At 48.8% G+C, this 19,536-nt stretch overlaps 1 protein-coding gene across 1 annotated transcript in view; it reads left to right on the top strand.

Moving 5' to 3' along the window:
- LOC146772276 (uncharacterized) overlaps positions 1-19,536 on the top strand; it is a 133,491-nt gene that overhangs the window by 35,746 nt on the left and 78,209 nt on the right. Inside the window, exon 4 of the mRNA XM_085639888.1 lies at positions 19,216-19,324. Within this exon, the coding sequence (XP_085496014.1) occupies positions 19,216-19,324 (109 nt within the window). The remainder of the gene's footprint in view (positions 1-19,215; positions 19,325-19,536) is intronic.

Here is a 19,536-nt window from a genome sequence, read left to right on the forward strand (position 1 = left end):
AAAAAAAAAAATCTTTATTTGCATTTTGTCAAGCAAACAGTTTACATTCACATGGATGTCTGATGCTGATTGTCCAATTTGGAATAGAAAGTTGAGGCAAAATCAGATACAAATTACAATCCAATAATCAAACATAAAAGGAGAAGAAAACTCGTCAGGCCCGGGTCAGAATATGTAGGAGAAATGTGCTGCCATCCCATTTACCCTGTACTAAACACACCGCCCTGTCCTCCTGGTGTCTGAGGGGGGATAAGCAGCAGGGTCTCCCCTTCCCTGGCTCACATGTGTCCCAGGAATGACTGTCTCTCCTACGTCAATGGCCGGAGGAAGCTGGCTCTCTATATAGTGTATTAAAAAGAGGCACACTGTGCAGAGAGTTCAGGCGACCCTTATTGGTTTACAAGGGCCAAACGCTCTCTTTTATGGTAGTGTGGGCGAGCGGTTTAGGCTTATCAGAGGGTAGTGCTAAGCATTTGTTGTACTCACAGAAGCAATAAATGGGACACATGCTCAAGAATAAATCCGAGACCAATGTAGAAAAATAACACACATTTTTATTTAAATTTCAACACCAGGAACTTCGTGATCAAGAAAGAACTTTTCGAGATGTTGATTTTTACAGGTAAGTGAAATGTTCACTTAAATGCGTCATTAAGCAGTAATGCTTTCCTATTGGAAAAAAGGCATATACTGCATACAGTTTCCAGGGTCCCCTTCAGGACTTAAAGTGATAGGGGATCAAGATTCAAAGAACCTCCAGCAATTAGTCTTTATATGCCGGGGAGTGTCCGTGTGCAGAGGTTCTGTTCGGGTTGGTAGCTTGGCACGCTACACCAAAGGAGCGTGCAGGGGGGGGGGGGGGGGGCTCCTAGAAACAGGCTGCAGAGAGAGACTTTGGGACAAGCCTGAGAGCTCCCTATAGTGGCACAGTGCGTGAGGGCCTTGGAAGCAAGGAAGCACAGTCTGTTCTCAGGAACCCGAGGTGGGGCACTCTGGTGCAGTGGTTATGTTGGCTGGGCTTATGTGTCGAGGGCGCTCGTGGTTGTCGGTCTCAATGGATGAGGGAACAAAAACAAGACAGCTGGGCCACTCTCGAAGTGGGTCTCTGCGGTTCTGATGTCCCTCGACGGATGCTGACTCTTGGAGTCATTTGAGTCAGGATTGGACTCATACACGCTTCAGTTGCTGCAAGGGGTCTGGTACACCTGGTATTGGTGCTTTGCGTCCCAGGTTGGTTCTGGCATCTTCTCACTAGGCGGGAAGGCGGATAAGACCTTCTGGAGCACTGCAACCTCTAACTGGGTTCTGTGGAAATGAGGGAGGCAGAATGGTGGACCGGACTTAGCTGCTCGATGCCTGTAAGCTGCAGGGGAGTAGCTCTTCTACTCCATGGGATATTGCTGACAATTTGCAAAGTGCTGGCAGTGCACCAGGGTTCTTGGCAGATGCACAACGGCAGGACGACTCGGTCCCAGCGATGGTAGGGGCTGGTACAAGCAGGCAGGGTTTGGCGCCAAAAAGTCCACTACTGGTCCTCAGTTCTCGCTTCTTCGCTCTTGTTTGTCCTCTTCTTTTTGTGTCCCTTCTGCTTCCCTGGTGTCAGGAGGGCCACTTTAATACTCAATTTAGGGACATGAAGCTGAGTGAAGGGTAGTTGCCAATGGTGCTACTTACCCCTGTGGTCACTACACCCCATAGATTACCACTTCATCTTGGTAGTGGGCATCATCCTGTCCCAGAGTTCCTAATTTCACCACAACCAAGATGGGAAATTCTTAATTTTCATCTTCACGTTAGACAGCCAAACGTTAGGGGTGTGACTAGCCTGGAGGGGCAACAACCCACCTTCCTTGCATAGTTAATTTCCCACCTGTTCTGGTGCCAAATGGACCTCGGGGCAGGGGGTGGCATCTCTCAGGTCTGGGGAAGCCGTGGTCTTGTATCAGAGGCGGCAGAGACTTTTAAGTCTCTGGCCTTGGTACGCTGATTCACTAGCCATCATGTTTGGAGGAGGTGTAAACACCTCCTGCCAGAGAGGGCATTGTTCCTGACTGCATGACAGCATGGGCTCTCACCTGCAGAGGGTGAGAAACCTGTCTTTGGTGCCAAGTTGGAAAAGTCCAGTCAGCAGCACACTATTCGGTTCAGGGGGTACCTCCAAGGTACTCTCTGGGTGCATGTATTAATAAACCCATCACTGGAATCGGTGTGGGTTTATTAATACAAGGTATTTGATATAAGCACCATAGGTTTCAATGAAGCCATTATGTAGTTGGGTAACTTGTTTGACCATTGCCCAGTAAATGCCTTAAGATGGCTTCCCTGCTCACGTGCAATATCTAGTAATATAACTAACATCACAGGGGCATATATGCTCATGCAGATATGTCTTCACATAAAATGTAATGCACCCTGCCTTAGGACTCAGAGGCCTGCTGTAGGGATGACTTACATTTATTAGATGCAGTGACTTAGGCATGGCACACAGCAGTGTGTCATGTTATGTTTTTACTCATGGTTCACACCATGTTTACACCATGTCACACAGTCTGCAATTGTAGTCTGTGTGGAATTTGTGGCTCTGTAGGAAGCTGCTCTTTGTGTGATGCATCAACAATCTGATATACTATGTAAAGAGTCTAGGGGTTCCCTTATGAGTGGACAGGGGCTTGTTGTGCAAGCCCAAAGTGTTCTGTTGGGGGATAGTGTGTTCGAGCAGCCTCAGGCTTAACACGGAGAAGTGCATGACATTTACAAATACACACAATGAATAATGAAAGACAATACAATTCAAGAAGGAGATCCGTACCAATCTATAAAAAAAGCAAGTAACTTCATATTTAGGCATCAGAAAAAACAATCCAGTGTTGAAATCACTATAGGTATCCCAGTGCATTTCAATGGGGATTGGCCTCTGTAAAAAGAGGCTGCAGGCTCTGGCTAGGACGCCAGTCAGACTGAACAAGCAAGTGGGCTTAGACCATGCGATGATCGGGACGGGGAGGGGGGGGTATGGGGACACCTTTGCTCCTCTTCTCCAAGGCCCAGGGGTACTGTTGCAGGGGTGTCAGGTTTTTCCTTACCGGAGCAGTTGCTGTTGAGGGGGCCTGCGTGCAGAGGCTGAAGGTGACATTGGGGATTCCAGAAGGGATGAAATCACGATGCACTCTAGCTATGGAGGGCTGGGGAACCTTGTTGGCACCAGTGACCTACTTCGCGCCAGCAGAGACTGGTGCAGTGGTGGATTCGGATGTCGGGTTTTGGCAGTTGTGAGGGCTTCAGAGTCTTTTCTTGTGGAGATTCTGTAGAACAGGTTCGCTGTCCACAGGAGGTCTTCTTCAAAGGCAGGCAGTTCTCCCAAGTTTCTAGTGTCACAGATGCAGGACGACTCGACTTTGGTGCCATTTTCGAAGTGTCATGCAGGCAGGTCGGCAGGATTGCTACCAGGTCAGCTGCTTCCTCTCTCTCCTTGGCTTTTGCGGCTCTTGTCTTCTCTTTTCTTAGGTCATCAGTATTTGCCTCTTCGGTGCCAGGGACTCCCGTAAATACTGAATTTAAGGTAGTAGCCAAATGGGCTTCTGACTCTTGGGGTCACTACCTCTCCCTATATGACCACTTCTTGTGGGAAGTTGGGCATAACCCAGTCCCAGAATTCCTAAATATGTCATCACAAAGACGGCGACTTCAGAAAAATCTTGTTCTCAATGTACCCCACCTTATTATTGGTACTAGCCAGTGGTGGTATTCCAAACGGCCCAAGGATGCTAATCTGTTGGTTTTCCTGTAGGAGGGGGTGTTACACCCATTTCACGGACAGGCTTTTGTTCTGGGTATCCTGAGAGCGAATAACTGTCAGCCTAGGAGGTCAGAACAGTGTCTCTAGTGGCAGGTTGTCAGAAACCGTCAGCAAGGACACCAAAGACTGGTAGGTTTTCAGGAGGCACCCTGGATGCATTTATTGGTAAATCCAAAACTGGTATCAGTGTAGGTTTACCAGTGTGAGATGTTTTATATCAAACATCCCTATTTTCAGTGAAGCCATCATGTAGCTGGGGGACTTGTTTTCACCAGTGTCCAGCACATGTTTAAAATGGCTTCTCTGGTCACTTGTACTGGCAGGAATAGGACTGACCAGCACAAATACAGGGGCATATCTACTCATGCAGATATTCCTTCACATGTAATATTTAGCACCCTACCTTAGGGCTGTTAGGCCTGCTGTAGGGGTGACTTACAAATATTGCATGCAGTGGTAGGGGACATGGCGCACTTGGATGTGCGTCATGTCGTGTTTTCACTTTTTGTCTGCACCAAGACACGCAGCCTGCAATACCCACCCTGCATGTACTTGGTGAGGGGTCCCTTGGGGTGGCACAATTCGTGCTGCTGCCCTTAGGGGCCCTCTTTAGTACCTCAGGCCCTAGGTACCAGGGGTACCATTTACTAGGGACTTACATAAGGTGCTAATGGTTTTGCCAATTGGGGGAAACAATTGAACATTTTTATGGAAAGAACACTGGAACTGCGGCCCTAGTTAGCTGGAACCCAGTACACTTCAGTCAAAGTTACATCACATACTATGCATGTACTGGTACTGAGGTCTGGTTAGCAAGCCTTAGTGCACTGTCAGAGTCGAAATGCAGTATGTTGATGCTAAAAGGGGGGCAAATGCCCAGATTCGTACAGCTCCCCATTACCTAAATTATTACTTTCATATCCCTGTTTTTGGTCTTAAATGCCAACCTTTCTTCATCATTTGCTACCAGCCTCATCGAACACAAACCTCTGACTCCACCAATCTCTTGACCACCCCAAAGGTTTACAAGACAAGGGCTGGGGGACCAGCCTCCAAACTGCTCTGAAAGTATGGAACTCAGCACCTGCACTGTTAATTAAAGCGTGCCATTCTCAAAGGCTTAAGCTATTTCATTAGCGACAAAATGCCCCCTTGCATCCAAAATAGACACCAGGAAGCATTTTATACGCAGAAATAGCAGTAAATGCAGCGGAACACATATTGCAGTGCAAGCAGGCGCTTCCTAAATATGCTCATGGGGTTTACATTTCCCCCAAATTACTCCCAGCTTTCATTCCTAGTCTTGGAGAGCAAAGTGCACCCTCATGTCCAAAATGTAAAAGCGGATGCATTTTGCGATTAAAAAAATAGAGCTAAATGCAACAGGACACGAACAGCAGTGTGAGCAGTTGCTCGTGCTCTCTAAACGTGCTTTTGCAGTTGGATTTTTTTCCCCCCAAATCACTTAGTAATCAAATTATTATCGTTGCGTTGGTGTGTAATAGTTGGTGTGAAAGAGTAAAACAGTTCTGCATCTAAGAGTAATACGAAATTACATACATGAATCCTGCATTATTAAAATGACTCCCAGGCCTCATGTTTACCCACATGTAGCAGAGGGTCCAGATTCCTGACTGGTTTCTTTTTTCTTTAAAAAAAAAAAAGCTATGTTTATTGCTTTTATTTTTATTGCCTGTAAATAGCCATACAACATAGACCAGTAATGGTGATTATCAGCATGTGGATTCTGATTACAATCATTCTACTCTTTTTCAACTGAGATTACCTTAGGCAATTGGATTAGCAGTTGCCACAGATCTTTCCACAATAGGTGGGTGACGTCTGCATTATGTGAAACTTCTTTCATGAGACTGGGAAAGTGTGTAAAATCTAAAAGGGGTAGACAACTGAACCTGCCAGGAATAAAGACCGCACCAGCATTGGTTACATGGCCTTTGGCCGTGGACACAACTAGAAATAGGGAAAAACCCTGTGATCAATTTCTTTTGCGTGAACATTTAGAAGTTGTTTTTCTACAAAGACGTCTTCAGATTCAAGCTAACTCTTGACTTCTCTCTGAGGAATACATAGCACAGGACAAACAATCTACCTAAAATAGTTTTTTGTCTTGTTTGGTTTGGGCATTCATTGCCAGCTTGGGCAGTCGAACTACGGTCACTTTGTGTTCAACTCCAGTTAGTGTCTCTGAGTTTATTGAGACATCCAAGCTGCCAGAACCTAGCAATTTGGCAGCGGAGGTCCTGGTGTGTGAGTGCCTCAGGCACCCAGAAGATGTTAATCCTGGGAGGGGCCTGCAAATCTACCACAAGGGCCTGCTTCATGGCAAAGTAAAAATGCTTTCTGCATTACAATATGAACAAATGGACAGAACTTCAGAAAATCTGTTCAGAATGTTGTTTGTTATTTGCGGCACTTCCTAAAGGCAAAGTTGGCATGCACATCTTTCAGCTTACATACAGAACAGACAGCATTCATCTTCATTCAAAATCCTTGTCAGTAACACACTGATCTACGGTCTTAAGAGGATAGTGTCTTGTAAAATACCACCAGTCCCTATGTGGAGACTAAATTGTAGTACTCACTAGACTCTTGGGACTCCCCTTTGAGCCATTGCACTCTATTCAGAGGCAGTACCTTTCCTGAAGGCCATTACGAATGGCAAGTACATTTCAGGCCTTAACACTAGTGTGTCTTTTGTACAGTTCCATAAGGATATAGTTGTTCTAAAGATACATCCTGGTTTTCTATCAAAAGTGGTTTCTGCTTATCATATCAAGCAAACCATGTTATTGCCATTTTTCTACACCCTCAAAAACAGTGGCAGTGAAAGCTTTGCACACATTGTAATTTTTTTTTTGTAACAATTTTTTTTATTATTTTCCATTTCCATCTCAGCATCATCTCTTTCACAATTGATGCATTCAATACTCAGGAGTACTGTGCTCCTCCCTTCACCCCTACATAGTTGTCATATTATGCAACCACAAAAGTTTACATTATTACCCACACTCTCGTTGCCTATCATTCGCCAACTTCTGCCCTACCAGCCTCCTTAATCTCTATTCCCCTTAATCTTCCCCAACTCAATAACTCAATGTGTCTTGATCTATAGGTGTATGCTCTCTGTGCGCCTTTGCCATTGCTCGGCTTCTCTCCCCTTGCCCACACATTGTATTTTAAGAGAGCTCCAATTTACTAAATCGATAGAAAGAAAGTACTCTTTAAACAAAGCAACTCTTTGTTGCTTTTGCATAATCCCACCTTGGAAATCCCATTCCCAAATAGAGATTTGTAAGGGAATGGTCAAATCTAAGGATGTTATGCCAAGGCAAAATCGAACTTGGCGCTCAGTGCCTAGAGCACATTCATTTAGGGGAAACTGAGCCACAATGGCTTCGCTAGGCAATATACCACCCGCAGATGTATGTAAGGCTGCATCATGGTCCACACCAAACACTTACGTTGTGGATATCCAAGCCACCAAGAGGCTCAAATGGTCCAAAGTGTATTTAGAGCTTTATTTCTCACATTTGCCTCATCTGATTGCTAGCCACTGCCTTATGGGTAGTGCACCTCTTTTCAGTGTATGCAGAGCATGTGACCTACAGCGGCACCTGCTAGAAATGGAAAATGTTAATCTGTAACTATTGGTTTGTAGGTTGTACATTTACATACATCCACCCAGCATCCCGATTACGAGCTCATGCTTCAGTTGTTGTTCCGTCATCATCATCAAATACTTTATTCGGCTCAACTGAGCCATAAAAGTCGGAGCAAATAAATGAAAACCACATACAATATAAAGCTTCATGAAACTGAGATAGACCTTTCCTAAAAATATGAAAAACAAGTAATAAAAGATATCTGCACGATGAGAGAATCATTCAGTAATGAGATCTGATCTTTTTGGCACTTAAAATGTATTTTAAAACCGCATGTGTCATAGTTTTGTCTCCCAAGCAGTGCAAATAAGCAAAGGCCACGGCATGAGATCTAGTTTTTAGTGCTTGAATATCAGCCAAAGGAACCACACTCTTGGTGCACTGTAAAATTTGCAAATAAGCAAAAAGTGCAAAGTGCTTTGTTCTGCTGGTAAATGTTCAAAGTGACGGCAGGGGAGAGTCGAAAACCACGTGCCTCTTACTGGGAAAGCTAGCAGAAAGTGTAAAGTTTGGAGGTGAAACAGTGTCAGAAAAAACTTGTACCTTTTAGTTGCAATGACCTGTAAATAATGTGTGAGGCGTCCCGGACTAACCCTCCCCGCTAATCTCTGCCCGGGATCTTTGTACTTTTGATTAAAGAGTTCTTTAGTTTTAGTTAGGGGAATAGTCTACAAACTGTCTGGGTTAAGATAAAATGTTGGTGCACCAAGTCTATTGAAACTCGTTTTAATATACTTGAGCCATGGAATATCCAAGCAGTTGTCCAGTTTCAGAGAATCTCGTAAGATTATATAATGGGCTTCTGGGTTTGTCCAGAGTCTGTGCCATAACCAAAGTGGTTGTAGTTTGATATAATCTTCTATTCATTTATTTATTTTAAAGATTTATAAAGCGCACAGCTACCCAACAGGGTTTCCCAGCACTGAGCAGGATGAGTGAGGTTGTGGCAGGATTGGAGGAGGGAGTTAAACATGACTATCAAATAAGGTCTTTAGCTTTTTACGGAAGGCTAATTGACAGGTCCTGAGTTCCAGAGGAAGAGAATTCCACAATTTAGGTCCAAGGTAAGAGAACGAACGACCTCCCATATGGGTCAGCTGTACTCTAGGAACTGAAAAAAGAGGAAGGCTGGACGATCTCAATTGGCAGGAGGGTAGGTAAGGCTGGACAAGGTTTTGAAAGTATGAGGGTGTCAAGCCATGCTTAACTTGAAACATATAACAAAGGACCTTGAACTCAGTGCGTTTGTTAACTCTGAGCCAGTGGAGTTGATGGAGCAGAAGAGAGACCGAGGTGTGACGGGCCAGCCCAAAAAGCAGACTAGTGGCCGCATTTTGAATGAGTTAAAGACGGCGAACAGGAGCCTTGGCCTCACCCAAGTAAAGTACATTGCCTTAGTCAAGTCTGGAAATCACCAAAGCCTGCAGTACGGTTGTTTGGGCCGCAGGTGAAATTAACCAAAGGATCTTTTTTTAGCCATTTAAGGACCGCAAAGCAAGCTGCTGTGACTCCAGACACTTAGATTTCAAGAGAAAGCTTGCCATCAACGGTAAAACCCAAGTTCTTAACCTTCGTGACCGGAGCAGGTAAAGGTCCCAAAGAGGCGGGCCAATGACTAGCGCCTCAAAGTTCAGGATTGTTCCCCAGGATGAGGACCTCAGTCTTAGAGCCGTTCAACTTTAAAGCATTGCTGGACATCCATAAGGAAATGTTACGTAGTCCAAGCTGAAGTAGTGAGGGGTCCTGAAGGTTGAGCAGATGAAAGAAAGAAAACGATCTGAGTATCATCTGCGTAAGAGAAGATGGTCAAACCAGATTATTCTGCGATGTCTGCCAGGGGGCGAACATAAAGGTTAAAAAGCAGAGGACTCAGAATCGAGCCCTGGGGTACTTTTGATGTTAAGGCTACTGATGTATATTTAGTTGTATGTGAAAAGATAGTAGCGGTCTTCTAGAAAAGAGGGCCGCCATTGCAAGGCCACACCTTCAATGCCTGCGGCTTTAAGGCGATCCACCAGGATGGGTAGGGCGACTGTGTCGAAGGCTACTCTCAAATCCAACAGGATGAGCTGTGCCATTCCACCCCTGTCAAGCTGCTGCCTGAGATCTCCGTCGTCCCAAGCAGAGCTATGACCATGACGAAAACCCGACTGCGATGGATGGAATAATTTGTGCAATGTCACATGTGTGGAGAGTTGAGAATTGATGTGTCTTTCCAGTATTTTGCAAAAGGTTGAAAGAAGAGATATGGGTCGGTAATTTGACCAACAGAGTGGGTCCAGAACAGTCTTTTTCAGTAAAGGGAGCACAAGTGCGTGTTTACAATTTCGAGGCACCTGCCCATAATTTGAAGAGTTATTGAGGTGAGTGAGAATCACACCAAGGGCAGACTCATCCAAAAGTCTGAGCTTAGATGGAGGTAGCGGATCAAGTGGGGAGCCGGACTTAATAGTTTCCAGTAGACATTGAAGGGAGGTCAAATCAAGTGGGAGCCAGGCCTTAATTTGACCAGACTCAACAAATAAGTGGGCTTGGGGGCGATATTGCCCTGATCAAATAGTTGAGTGTTAGGAAAGATGAGGTTGTCTTGCAGGGAGGAGTCGGAATCAAGCTGGCGATGAATAGAAGCAACTTTATTGTGGAAGAACAGTGCAAGTTCGTTACATTGAAGTTGCGAAAGTGAAGGGGAAGGCAGGAACGTGCTTGACGCAGAGAGTTCCGTCACAACTTTAATTAGAGTTTTCTGGCAATTTTGGGCAGTCATAATCTTGTCCGTCTAAAAGGAAGCCCGTATTGATCTGTATAAGGCATGGTATTTTTTCAGTGCCTCAAGAAAGGCAGTCTTAGCCTGTGGAGCATAGTGCTTTCTCCACTGTCTTTCCAGGACTTTACAGTGTTTCTATATAATCAAGGCCAACCTCTTCATGGCAAAAGTCTGTCAGGGTAGAGTGTGGAACTGCCAGGAGTCTTCTTATAAACTTATTCTCCCCAATTTGTAAGGATTTACCAGTAAAATGCCCCATAAGCCTTCACCAAAAGTAGCAACAGACACGCATTTACTATGAAAAATACAAAGCATTTCTGTAGGTTGTTTGCACCCCAGTCTTTTAGAGAATCTAAAAACAGCATCTACTGCTCTTTGGAATTGCATGACTCTTAGGTCCAAGAGGAATTTCCAATTAAAGCCTACGTCAATTGGAATTCCCAAATACGTGAAATACTGAGTTTTCTTCATTTCTTCCCCACCAAGTAAAATCCTTTTATTCTCCGCTAGCTTGGGACTGCATTTCATTACAAAGGAAATAATTCAATTTGTGTTTGGTCCTAGACTACTCATAAAATTATTAAAAGCAAGTGCTCCTGGGATTCTACACAGAAACAGTATTATGTATTTGTAACTTGATCATAGGAGCTCATCCATATCCATAGTTCACATCTACACTGAAGCCTCTCCGCTGGTGTAACATACCCTTTTCCTTAATCCTGCTATTGTATCAGATGCAGAGGTGACTTTACATTGTGTTTTTTGGGTATATGTATACCCTCCCCATGGCGGGATAAGTAACCTGGAAGGGCCCTAACATCCTAGCATCTGCATCCTAGCATCTCCAATTTCCTCCACCACATCTTCTGGTGAGCTGTGTCTGGTTCGAAGGCAAGGGATTTGTACATTTGGCCACACGTCATAGTACTCTTCAAATCTTTTCCATAGTTCTCTGTGAAGGAACTCTCTGAGTCCTTTATAAGTGTTGAGATCTGATGGCTCCATATTTTACCCAGTGATGACTGGGACCAGGTTTATAAGGACACCCACCTTGTGTTAGTATTTTTAACATTCAGGAACCTTAATTGTTACTGATAAAGCCAAGGCAGATAGAGCCACAGGCCACATATTCAGAAGAAAAATGGGGTAAAAGAGGAGTCCACAATCTGGTGCCCCTAAATCTTTTGGAAAAAAAACACACACAGAGTGCTCTTGTCCTTCCCAAACTCCTAGTCTTTCATACAAGTAGGTGATGTATTATTGTAATTATCCTTTGCACCTCGGCCAAACCCCAGTGTTCTTTGCTTAACCGAGTTTTCGCTCAGCCAGTTGTCAGCACTGTAATATCCATAAGCATTGTTTTTTCCTCCACATCTCTTCTTACATTACAAACCTCAAGCAGTTTGCTTATTTCTTTCTCCTTCTTGTCAACTTACCAACTTGTAAATGTAGTGCATTTATATAGTGCTCCGCACACCCCCGAAAGGGTCTCTCAGGCGCTGTGCACAAACCGCTGTGGAACCCTTCCTGGGCTTTCCCTGTGAAGTGCCCAATCCTGGGCACCCCCAAGGTGAAGCCAGGCATCCTAGCGCTTTTGGGGCCGTTGTGGAGATTAAGCAAGCTATTGCCAAGAGTGGCAGAGTGGGACCCATGATTAGAATAGGCATCGAGGCGAGAATTATCGGGTCCGGGGAAATTGAGCCCAAGACCCGCCGAGGCGGGAATTGAACCCTGGTCCGGGCCAGACCTCTGCATCAGGGTCTGCCGCTCTAACCATTGAGCCACACTTCTCCACAACCAAACCGCTTTGAAGAAGTGAAGTGTAAGGTGGAATCCCATGGCTTGTGCTTTGCTCTGCACTATATTCCTTCACTGTTTCTCCAGGTCTGGTTGAGGAGCCACTCAACCATATTGGAATTTTTTTAATTCTTATTATTTCCATTATTATTATTGACTAAATGTTTCTGAAATTTTTTTTTTTTTTTTTTTTTTTTTTTTTGAAACCGTTTATTGCAGTTTGAAAAAGTTACAGGTATGGGCCTACAACCACCCGGCCGGCCGCTAGAGTGACAAAAGCATATTACATACATACAGTAAGAGTCTCTTGGCGGTGCAGATTGGGGAGGCAGGAGACATCAATAGCGCAGGCCGCATAACTCCAAGCCCACAATACGGTTTCCTTTTATCAAAACAAAACAACACAAAAAACCACACCCGCAAGGCAACCCGCAATCCAAAATGACGGCACGAGCTCCGTAAGTGGGGGATCCCAACCAGCAGCAAAACTCTGAAGAGGGGAATGGGAGTAGATCAGGGACTGGGGAACCGCGTGCCCACGGCTGAGGGGGGGGGGGTCAGCTAGGGAGACGGAGCTGGCGAGGCAGCCGGTAGCAGTGGCGGCTCACAAATACCCCCGCGGTAGGCGTTCCAGGGGCCCCAGATTTTCACCCATGCCCCAGGCTTACCCCTCGCCACATACACCACCTTTTCACGAAACATACACCAATCCATATGTTCTTTCCAGGCCAACACCGCCGGGGGCCTCTGGGATCCCCACAATTGAGCAATGTCACGCTTAGCTATCATGTATCCCAGAGTCACCCACCGCGTCTGCGGGACCGAGTAGTCGTTTGGCTCCCACACATTCAGCAAGCATCTCCTCGCTTCCGGCAACAACGCGACACGCGTAACCACACGCAGGACCTCATGCACACCACGCCAGAATCGCTCCACCTTAGGGCACTCCCACAGTATATGCATAAAAGTTGCCAAGGCACCACAGCCACGCTTACACAACCCGTCACCAGCAAAGCCCATACGTAGAAGCCTTGGCCCCGTCACTTAAACCCGGTGAAGGATCTTAAGCTGGACGAAGCGAAGGCGAGCCGGGATGGCCACCTCCTTCGGAGAGGCCACCGCGGAAATCCAATCCTCGTCGTCCAGCTCCAGCCCGTCGGCAACCCAGGCCTCGCGGAGACTAGTCAGCAGGCACGATCTGTCGTTAATCAGCTTTTTATATATAAGGGAGATCGTGCTGTCTGGGACATAGCCATCCAGCACTCTGTCCTCCAGGGGGGAAGACTCCGGAATGGACGCGACATCCGGGAAGACGGAGCCCAGCGCGTGGCGGACTTGGAGGTACCGAAAGTACTCACTGCCTTGCAGCTGAAACTCCGTCTGCAGCGTCTCAAAAGTTTTGAATCCCCCCCTCGTCCAGAGATCTCCCACCGTGCTGATTCCGATCGTGTCCCACTTCTCGAAGCCCTTCGACGTCCACAGGGAGCCCAACCTCTCGGACGCATATAGCGGTGACGCCCGGGTCAAACGGTCCTTCCACCCCATAGCTGCATTAGCCGCGTGCCAGACACGCACCATGACACGCGTCGGTCCCGTCAGACGGGAGTCGGGCGCGCCAGAGTAGAGCGCTCGATTGTAATCGCCACCGGGCAGGAGCATCTTGTCCATTTCAAATGCCGGGTTCAAGGCGGGCCCGTAAAGGCCATGGTTAATTGCAGCTAGTTGGGAGGCCCAGTAATACCGTTTAATATCCGGGAGGGCGACCCCCCCATCGTACCACGGGAGCGTCAATTTAGCCAGAGCAATACGCGGCCTCCCGTCCCAGAACAGGCGCCGCTGGAGGCCCTCCACCTCACGGAAGTAGCGTGCCGGAACCAAGTCCATAGTATTCTGGAGGGCGTACAGAAAGCGCGGCAAGGACATCATCTTAAACAAGGCCGCTCGGCCGAGCGGCGAAAGCGGCAGACGCCGCCAACGCACAACGTCCTCCTTCAAGCGCTGGAGGGGGGGTAGCAAATTCCGCTCGTAGCGGGCCTCCGGGTCCAGAGTAATATATATGCCCAGGTACCGAAACCCCTGGGAGGCAATCTGGATCGGACAGTCTCGTGGTAGGACCGGAGCCTCCCCGGAAAGCACATATACACAGGATTTCGCCCAGTTGATGACAAGGCCTGAGTTGCGACCGAATGAGCGCAAAACATCAACCAGGACGATCAGTGATTTACGCGGGGAGGCGAGATACAGCAGGATATCGTCAGCGTAGAGGGACACGCGGTCCTCATGCTCGGGGGTCCAACGGAGACCACGGATGGAAGGGTGCCACCGCAGCCACTCCGCCAGGGGCTCCAGGGCCAGTGCAAACAGGAGAGGCGACAGGGGGCAACCCTGTCGCGTGCCCCGCCCCAGCGCGAATGGGGCCGAGACTCGCCCATTCACCACCACCTGCGCCAATGGGCCCGAATACAACAATTTGACCCAGCTAATGAAACCCGGCCCAAATCCAAATTTCGCCAGCATCGCCCAGATGTATGGCCACTCAAGCGTGTCAAACGCCATGGTGGCGTCCAAGGACGCCAAGATGGCCGGCTCCCGCACAAATGGGACACGCGCGAGCACCCCGTGCAAGCGTCGCAGATTAAGCGCCGTGTTGCGGTGTGGTATAAAGCCAGATTGGTCTTGGTGGACCAAATCGCCCACCACGCCGACCAACCGGTTGGCCAACACCTTGGCGAGGATTTTGGGCTCCGCGTTCAAGAGCGAGATCGGCCTATAGGATGTGACCCGCTCACGGGGTCTCCCCTCCTTGTGGATCACCACGATTGTGGCCAGACGCTGGTCCGGCGGGAGGGAACCCTGCGAGTGGGCCGCCAGGAACATCGCGCGCAGGTGGGGCGCTAGTACATCCGGGCGTAGCTTGTATAGCTCGATGGGGATACCATTGGGGCCCATGGCCTTGCCGGATGCAACCGAGCGAATAGCCAGGGCAATTTCGTCCGAGGTGGGAGGGGCGTCCAGCAAATCCCTGTCCTCCGCCGTGAGGGAGGGCAGCGCAATGTCCCGAAGCAGGGCACGGGAATCCTCCTCCGAGCAGGGGGAAACCGGGGAGTAGACCTCGCGGAAATAATCCGCAAAGCAGGAGACAATGGCTTCCGGCTCGGTGACACACGCACCATCCATACTCTGAATCAAAGGAACCACACGACTCGCTCTCTCTCTCTTATCCAACCACGCAATCAATTTGCCAGCCTTATCACCCACATCATACAATCGCCCCTGCTGCTCTCTACTGAGGCCCCTGGCCGCCTCCATGACGAGGGCTCTATAGGCCGCCTGCTTGAGGTGTAGAACGTGCAGCTTGGCATCCGTTACCCCACTCCCCAGGTCACCCTCCAGTTCCGCAATCTCGGCCTCCACCCGGGTCACCTCCTCCCGCTCGCGCCGCCGGGCATGGGAGATACAGGAGAGGGCCTCCCCTCTGAGAACTACCTTAAAAGCCTCCCACAGGGAGATGGCCGAAGGGACAGACCCCACATTCTCGTCGAAATATCTCTGTAAGGATTTGATCAAGTCGGCACGAATGGTGGGGTCGCGCAAATACCATGCATTGATTGGAGCCACCCTGCCCTCCCCCCTCGGGAAGACATCAAAGTGTAACAGCAACGGGGAGTGATCTGAAATACCCCGCGCCAGATGGCACACCTCCCCCACCCTCCCAGCATGGGCCGCCGGGACAAGGATGTAATCAAGCCGCGAGAGGCTACCATGGGCACCCGAGTGGAAGGTGTATTGCAGCTGTGCGGGATGCTTTAGTCGCCAGCAATCCACCAGGCCCAGCGTGTCTAAAAGACCGGACAGCCACGCCTGTGCCCGGGGGAGGTCCCTAGGGGGATGACGATCCATGGACCCAGAAGCCACCGCATTAAAGTCCCCTCCAACCACCAGCAGGCCACCCGGAAGGTCCAGGAGGAGGTGTCCCAGGTCCGCAAATGTAGTAGCTTGTAACCCAGGCGGGACGTACACTGATATAAAAATAAACACTCTACCCTCCATTCTACCCACCAGGACAGTGTAGCGTCCCCTCTCATCATGGCGCACCTCATCAATCTCCAACGGGAGCGAGTTCTTGATCATGATACCCACCCCCCGCGAGCCCGAAGTGAAGCCCGAATGGGCCACCAAACGATAGCCCCGCCGATTCATAGCATGAAAGGAGTTACCTATAAGGTGTGTCTCCTGCAGGAAGACAACATCTGGTGAAATACGTTTCAAGTACTGCAGGACCACACCACGCTTAATCCTATCCCCCAGGCCGTTAACATTCCATGACAACACAGTCAAATCCCTACCCCCCATCGTACGTAGAAACAAGCAGTCGTCCCCCACAGAGCATCTCGAGAGCAACAATACAGTAGCAGGTTTGCCTTGCGGTGCAAACAAACAACACACCCCCCCATCCCAACAGAACTCCCCCCTCCCTGCACCCCTGCATGAGCCCAGACAGCCCCCCCAAAGTGCAGTGTGCCTGTCGCCCCATAGATGAAAACTAACTAGTCCCCCAGAGGAGGAGGGAAGCCCCCAACAGACCCCGAACGACCTCCATAGGAGGGGAACATATACGATCAATAAATGGTAAAGGAATGTTGTCCAGAGCAAGGCCTATTATTCACCCCTCAATTCTGATCCGGCGGGCCCTCCCCGCCAACCGCACCCCCCCCCACCCCCCCGGCCCCGATCTCCAGGCAGAGCGTCCAACCAGTCCCCAGCCGCCTCGGGCCGGTCAAAGAAGTGCGTGCAACCATCCACCTCCACCCTCAGCTTAGCTGGAAAAAGCATTGAGTACTTAAGATTCAGGTCCCGTAGGCGACGTTTAACACCGAGAAAACTCAATCGCTGCTTTTGGACCGCCGGAGTAAAGTCTGGGTAGAAATGCACATCCATGTTATCAAGCTTGACCGGTCCCTGTTGCCTGGAGGTCTGCAGGATAGCGTCTCTGTCCCGAAAGTTAAAAATCCGGGCAATGAGAGGCCGCGGCGGGGCACCGGCCTTAGGTCTGCCCCCAGGGACCCGGTGAGCACGCTCCACCGCAAAAAGCTTACTCAGCCCCCGGGGCTGGAGATGGGTAAGGATCAATTCTTCCACAAAAAGATCTGCCGCCTCCGCCTCTCGTCCCTCCGGCACCCCCACAATACGGACATTGTTCCTCCGGGCCCGACCCTCGGAATCCTCCAGTCGCCGGTCCATCAGGGCGCTCGCCTGGCCAAGCCGGCGCACCTCCTTTTGGAGGGCCACCACATCCGTCGTGAGGCTCGTTGTGGTGTGGGCCAGGGAATCGACCCGGTCGTTCGTTTTGGACAAGTCAGCCCTCACAAGACTCACATCCACAAGGACCGAGTCTATTTTTTGCGCTAGGGTGTCGAAGCGCTGGTCCACCGAGGCCTTCATCTCTGCGATGGCGCCCATGACGTCCCGGAGGGTCAGATCCACCGGTTGAGCAGATGCCTCCGTCGGGCCCGCCGGGGATGTGCGCGATGTCTCCGGAGATCCCTTCTGGAGAGTGTAGCGGTCCATACTGTTGGATTGGTGTGCCGGGCCACGGCGGGTCGTCTTCACCTTCGCCCGGTCGCCATCTTGTTTGGTGGACATGCTTGCTCTCCCACCGTCGTGCCAATCTCCTCGAACGGGCCGATAAACCAGTTCACGGGTTCCGGGGGGGGGGAGGGCGACCACCGATCCGCAGGACGACTCACAGCCGGCGGGTCAGCCGGGCATTTGGACAGGGCCACACCACCGCACTCCGCTCCGCAACCCTACCTCGCTTGAGGGCAAGGAGGGCGCAAAAGCGAAAGTGAAAGCGCGGGGTACGCAAGTCGCCCAGCCCTGCCCGCCGTTGTTGTTCACTTTGTCCCCGGATCGCCCCACTACTCAAGTCCGGGGGGCCGGCGCGGAGAAGGACGCAACCTTCGATCGGTGCTCCCACCTATGTCCGGGGTCCGATTTGAGCCCGAAAAACGGGTGGCGCCTCAGCTCGGGTTCACCGACACAGTCCCCTCAACAAGGATAGGATATCGCCAGGATTAATTCAGGAGGTCGCGGAGGTCCTCGGGAGCCTCGCACCTACGCGGCCATCTTGGTTGCGCGCTGGAAAATCCGTTCATGTTTCTGAAAATTGATGTGTTTTTCACTCCGAGAAATCTCACTGAATTACATATCTCTAAGATGTGCTCTTACAAGTGGTTGCTTTTCCTCCATCTGGTTTCATCCAAGGAAACGAAGACTTGAAAGCTATGAGGGTCCAAGGTTCATGTTTGAGTGACCCTGTTTATTTTCATTTTCTTTGTAAAGCCGTACAAGAGAGTTATGGGTTTCTGTAGGGAAATGACCTGTTTTCTTCTTATATTGTCGAATAATACAAAGGTGGGAAGGAACAGGACATATGTAGCATTTCTAATTCCTTGATTGGTACAATATGTTTACTTACCTGGATGCCTTGGCCTTCTTTCCTCCCCCTTGTCTGGTTATCATATCCATGTTGACAGTCTATACAATCAGTCAGAATTCGACTGTCCATTCTGGAACAGCAAGGGACTGCAGCAGCAGGTAAATCTCTCTTTTTTATTTTTTGTAATGTTCTTCGATGAAGGAAGTAGTTATCGTACTACCTGTGGTTGCAACAACTCACATTGCACTACATTGGGTCCATATTCTATCCTGTATCAGTGGATGTAGTAATTAGTGACTATTTAAAATGTTTTTGGAAATAATAAGCAGACTACTTACTCTGGAGTCAGACTTGGTCCAAAATACACAGATGTCAAAAGAGGGCAGACGCAGCATCCCAGTAAATGAATATTTGTTTAGAAGCAGTGTGCAGCCTTGCTCAATTTCTGTCACATGAACCTTACAGAACAAAGATTCACCGCCAGCTTTGCCTTCCTCTGTAAGAAGACACACAACTCTACGGGAGGCCCTTCTCTGCAGGATCTTTTTAGTTGGGGAAGGGACAATAATGTGGCTACTGGAAAATGTGAGCTTATGACAGGATGTGAATGGCCCATTTCTTCTCCTTAAATCACTTGATAGGACTGGCTTAACTGGTATCGTGCAGGTCAAATTGCTAGTATGCTTGAAAGCAAACGTTTTGGTCGATCTATGACAATTTAATTTCGGTTTTCTAGGTCCGAGAGTGGCAGATCCTGTGGCCTTATCAATGATTGATTATCTGTTGGAGTACACAATGAAAAATTGTAGATTAAAAGGCACTCAGAAAGGCAAGCCACAATTTTGGTGAGTGAATCTGAAATGTTGATGCAGAGTAGGAAACCTGTCAGTTCATTATTCAGGTGAGGCATTATTAACAAAGACATAAAACGACATAGCTTTTTTTTTTTAACTCTTTGGTTTCTCACAACCCACCAACTCTGCTATCAAGAAGCAAGTTTTTCACTTTGCTGTTAACAATTTTAATGTATCAGTTCCATGCTTGTTTATGTACGCTT

Source organism: Triturus cristatus, chromosome 12 (genome assembly GCF_964204655.1).
Source record: "Triturus cristatus chromosome 12, aTriCri1.1, whole genome shotgun sequence".
NCBI lineage: Eukaryota > Metazoa > Chordata > Amphibia > Caudata > Salamandridae > Triturus > Triturus cristatus.